This window comes from Nicrophorus vespilloides, unplaced genomic scaffold (assembly GCF_001412225.1).
Source record: "Nicrophorus vespilloides isolate i.1.1-1 unplaced genomic scaffold, Nicve_v1.0, whole genome shotgun sequence".
Classification (NCBI taxonomy): domain Eukaryota; kingdom Metazoa; phylum Arthropoda; class Insecta; order Coleoptera; family Silphidae; genus Nicrophorus; species Nicrophorus vespilloides.
In genome coordinates, this window is record NW_017099122.1 from 22,362 (window position 1) to 26,963 (window position 4,602).

At 38.7% G+C, this 4,602-nt stretch overlaps 2 protein-coding genes across 3 annotated transcripts; both read right to left on the reverse strand.

Annotated features, from left to right (window-relative positions):
* Positions 1–1,232: 1,232 nt before the first annotated feature.
* On the reverse strand, positions 1,233–3,695 carry LOC108564070 (GTP-binding protein Di-Ras2). Of its 2 annotated transcripts, XR_001891121.1 has the most exons (4): positions 3,106–3,695; positions 2,792–3,049; positions 2,405–2,724; positions 1,233–2,342 (listed from the first exon to the last, which is right to left on the reverse strand). XR_001891121.1 is itself a non-coding variant. In XM_017922975.1 (3 exons), exons 1-3 carry the CDS (start codon positions 3,241–3,243, stop codon positions 2,530–2,532), a joined length of 591 nt encoding a protein of 196 aa, XP_017778464.1. In that variant the 5' UTR covers positions 3,244–3,695; the 3' UTR covers positions 1,233–2,529. The 2 variants fall into 2 exon arrangements, 1 of the variants encoding a protein (XP_017778464.1); XM_017922975.1 differs by having other exon boundaries at positions 1,233–2,724.
* Positions 3,696–3,779: 84 nt separating this feature from the next.
* On the reverse strand, positions 3,780–4,330 carry LOC108564071. The gene is made up of 2 exons (XM_017922976.1): positions 3,886–4,330; positions 3,780–3,823 (listed from the first exon to the last, which is right to left on the reverse strand). The coding sequence occupies exons 1-2, from the start codon at positions 4,308–4,310 to the stop codon at positions 3,811–3,813; spliced, it is 438 nt and encodes a 145-aa protein (XP_017778465.1). The 5' UTR covers positions 4,311–4,330; the 3' UTR covers positions 3,780–3,810.
* Positions 4,331–4,602: the final 272 nt, after the last annotated feature.

Here is a 4,602-nt window from a genome sequence, read left to right on the forward strand (position 1 = left end):
AAACGTCCCACCCCCCGTTTCGCTATACATCACCTAGGAAACTCCCGTGCGAATTTCATTTATTTATGGGAGGAGCATACGTTGCTTAGCAATAAAGTTATTGGATATTATTAATTGAAGGCGTGGTGAGTGCGAAGGGAGGAGTTGTCTCACAACAACAACAACGAAAAGAAAGAAAACTATAATAAATGCATCCATGAACGGTCACAACGAACGTGTGTTTCTCATCGCTGTCTCATCATCAATTCAATAAGTTCACTATATTTATATATATATATATACTTTTTTTTTTTAAATATAATATAACAATTTGAAGCAAAAATTCATCAAACTTCGTCTTCGTATTCAAAAATTTCACCTAAAGATAGTTAAGAGAATGATAGAGATAGAGAAAGAGCTAAAGATTTAAATGTCTTTCATTTGAAAAAAACTCATCATCGTCTTAGCGAGATGCGTCTTTGAATTGAATTGAATTGAAAAATCGCTATCTACCTAAGATTCAATTTGATCCCAATGATACGAAAGTGTCTAAACTAAATCAACAATTTTCGAACTTACTCCCTAAAATGACGTCGGAATCGAGAGGATTCGGATCTCTGCCTTATCTTGCGTGTGTGTCTTTTGTTCGTGTAACATGATTGAAACAGTTTAGAAATAGGCGGCGGCGCACAAACAACATCATCGAAACAAATGTAAACGAAATATAAATAAATAACGATAATCGAAGTGTGTGTGTGAATGAAGCGAGTGAATCACTATTGTTTTTAAAGTTTATCATCATCATCAAGTATTTAATACCACCTAAACTTGTATATAATAATAATAATTAATCAATACATATATATAATATATTCGTTGCATATAATGTTTTTTTTTTCTTCTTCCTTAACATGATAATAATTATTCATCATCATCATCACCATTACAATACTAATAATAATAAAAAATAAAGTCGATCACAATTGCAGTTCGTATAGTGAACACTATAAAGCGTGGAATGTAGTAAATAAAACGGAATGTTTGTAGAAACAAGATGAAAATCAGTTGGTCGATGCATAAAACAAAACAAAACGCGAAACACGTAACAGTATTCAATTTTTTTGTTTCTTCTATACAACATTAATAACCTCATATATTTATATATAAAATCTAAAATCTTTTCAACGATGCGTTCGTTCCATTAAATCCTGATATGCTATTCGAATTACCGCGATGTATCTATTTATTTTTTATATATGTGTGTGTGGGTGTGAAATTAACTAAAACTCAAATCTATGGAGGCGTGGTTCAACGCTAGCCACGCCCCCTTTCTTTTACTTCTACTTCTCAAGTAGGCGGAGAGAGTCGCGAAAAAACAAACGAAATACAAATTAGCGTCAAACAATCATCAGTCTTCAATTATATTTTTTTTTTGTTCTTCGTCATCGTCATGATCATCATCGACACACATAAAACAACAAATCAGCAGCGTGAATCGAAGCAATTTCGATGATTCTACTCATTTCGTCATCATCATCGTAATAAGCTAAGTAAGCGAAGATTGTATTCATCATCATCATCAATAATAATAATATGTACATATTGTTTTACCCTCTCACGTTTTTTTTTGTTTTATATCGTCGTCAGCATCTTCGATCGTTTCATAGAGAGCTTTCGTTAATAATTATATAATAATATTGTCCGCAAAGTTGGGCACTTAAAAAACAGTCGATCCACGTCGGAGGGCGAAAGCGCACCTACTCTTTGGCGATCGGCGTATCGCGAGTGCACTTAAAGACTACGGGAAAAGAAAAAAAAACAACAAACACACGTTAAGTACACTTTAGAAAAGTTTAGTTAATTTCGAGTGGGAGGAGAGTTTTGTTTTCTTGAATCAAGGCAATATGTGATTAGTATGAGAAATGCAAACAACAACTGTTTTCTTTTTTGTCAATTTTTTGAAAGTGCACTTAAATCAACACCTAAATGTAATTAAAAGTTAAGTTTACTTTAGCTTTCTTTGTTTTATAGATTTTTAAAAATAGGGCAGTTTAAACAATGAGCTATCAACTTAAGTTCACTTATTTTCGTTGGAAGAAATGAAGTGTTTTGATTGGTGGAAGTAACATAATCGTTGTATCTAATCGAACTTGTTATTCGAATACATTTGAACTATTTGAAGGTTTTTTAGATTTTGGGAGAGACCGGTTTAGGAATAGTTCAAATATAAGCGAATGGTAAAGTTTAGTTGTTTTTTTGTTGTTAAATTAAGACTAACTTAAAGATATTATCACTGCTTGTGTACAAGACTTAAGACTAGAATCAAGTGCACGTGGGGTACGCCGCGCGCTTCATCCATCCTCCTTTTCCACAAAAAAATTACCAGTTATTCATATATTTCGTTTGAACGAGCCGAAGGAAATACCTGAGAGTGAGTGTGTGTGATCAATTGTGAAATAGGCGTAACAACAACGTTCAGCCCCCGTTTTTCTTTTTTCTCCTGGTCGCTGCTCCGCCTCCGCGTGCTCCCGCCCACCGCTCAATCTGACATTACATGAGGTCGCATTTGTCTTTGGCGACGCGACTGGTGGCCTTCCCTCCGACTTGCAGGCTGACGTTCCGCGACTTTTCGAGATTCAGCAGCTCCTGGAAGAGCAGCTTCACGTTGTGGTTCGTCTTCGCCGAGGTCTCCATGAAGCTGACGCCCCAATTTTGCGCTTGGCTCTGCCCCTCGGACGTGCTCACCTATAATCATCGTGAAGGCGTGATTAGCATACGTAAGCCACTCCCACACACACAATAATTCGCTCACCTCGCGCAGTTCGGCACTCTCGTCGCACTTATTGCCGACCAGCATGATCGGAATCGGCGTCAGATCTGGACCTTTCACCTCTTTGATCACCTCCCAGATGGGCCTCAGCTCTTCCAGGCTCTGTCTGCTCGACACAGAATACACCAGGATGAAGGCATGCCCCTTGCTTATGGACAACCTCTGCATTGCAGGGAACTGGTGCGAACCAGTTGTGTCCGTTATCTGCAGGGTGCATATATTCTTGTTGCAGCTGATCACCTGCAAATTTCACATTCTTAAATACTTGTTACATTTATAAAATTGAGAGCACCGACCTGTCTGTAGGTGTCCTCTATTGTGGGTATGTAGCTCTCCCTGAACGTCCCCTTGACAAACCTGAGCACGAGGGAGCTCTTACCCACACCGCCAGCCCCAAACACGACCACCCTGTAATCGTTGCTCTGCTCAGGCATCCTCCCGAATCCCTCCAGGGCTCAAGACTTCTCAAGACACCTACAGGATTATCATCGGGCCCAGATTCCCTGAGCCATGGCTGCTACAACAGCAGCAGCAGCAGCAATAACAACAAAACCAAGCTGAGAATCACAGCAACTCCATCTCACCACCAACCTCTTTCTTGTTATTGTTGATATCACTGTTTACTTCTTCCACTTTTTCTCTCTCACTCTGCAAAGGAAATCGGTGACGAGGGAAAAAAAAAACTATGCGTATTGCAACAAAATAGCCTTTTAAAACAATGACGTCACTTTGGGGGAAAAGTGGCCAAAAAAAAAATTCGTATTGATTGGCCGCCGGTTTTCCCGGGGGCCGCGCAGCGACATCTCATTGGCGCGTGGGCGGTTCACTTCCGCTCGCCGACAGATGTCGCCCACGCCCACAGCTGCAACGAAAGTTACATAACACAACCTGAGGAATTTTAAACTTGAGAGGGTTCGCTAATTACTAATTGTGTTTTCGGTCATTATCCGGATTCGCCGATGAAAGACGTTTCGCCTTTTGCTCATCAGCGAATCGTTTATTTAATACATAAATACATAAAAATAATAAAATTAAGTAATTAAAAAAAAACAAGAAAAGAAGCAAAGTTTTAATACTCATCCACAATTCCATCGCCTGCTCCTTGCTCTGTACTCGATCGCTTTTTCACTTGTTCAACAACAGTCCGTTCGTCTTTCCTTTCAATCGATTTGACAACCTTCTCTTCATCTTCGTTTCCCTTAATCGCTTTCCTTTTGTTTTTGGCGGATTTCTCTTCATTTTCCTTTCCCTTAATCGCTTTTCCTTTATTTTTGGCAGATTTCTTTTGTTTAAGCATCATTGATTCTTCGTTTTCCAGCTCAGGGAATTTAACTTCGACGATCTGAGGTCGCAAAGATGTCTCATCTTTCACAGCTTTTGTCCCCTCCGAATGGAAACTGAAGAGTAGCGATTTGAGCGCAAACGATTTGCCGGTGATCAACGAAACGATTGTGCACACGAACATGATGGCAAAATAAAACACGACCGGCACCAGAAGCATTTGAAACCAACTCAGATTTCCTGTAAGAAAATATAAAAATTAATAATAATGTAAAAAACTAAATACATTATATCAGTGGTTTCCAAACTTGATGTTACTACGCCTCTCTCAAAAGTATGTAATCATTTGGCGCCTCCCCACACCCCTCCATTTCAAATTTGAACGCGTATTACAGTAATATGGATAAGAGCACAGTAATATATCGATACTTGCGAGATTCCCCAAACATTCAGCTTTCATATGCATCTCTTGGATTTATTCTATGTATTATAGTTTTCGAGAAAATCAATGA

What these genes read in the sequence shown, in the direction of transcription:
- LOC108564070 (XM_017922975.1), bottom strand. Translation starts at nt 3,243, where the DNA reads ATGCCTGAGCAGAGCAACGATTACAGGGTGGTCGTGTTTGGGGCTGGC. An exon ending in TAGAGGACACCTACAGACAG is followed by an intron (nt 3,050 to 3,105) that starts GTCGGTGCTCTC and finishes TGAAATTTGCAG; the next exon opens with GTGATCAGCTGCAACAAGAA. An exon ending in AGAGTGCCGAACTGCGCGAG is followed by an intron (nt 2,725 to 2,791) that starts GTGAGCGAATTA and finishes CGATGATTATAG; the next exon opens with GTGAGCACGTCCGAGGGGCA.
- LOC108564071 (XM_017922976.1), bottom strand. Translation starts at nt 4,310, where the DNA reads ATGCTTCTGGTGCCGGTCGTGTTTTATTTTGCCATCATGTTCGTGTGC.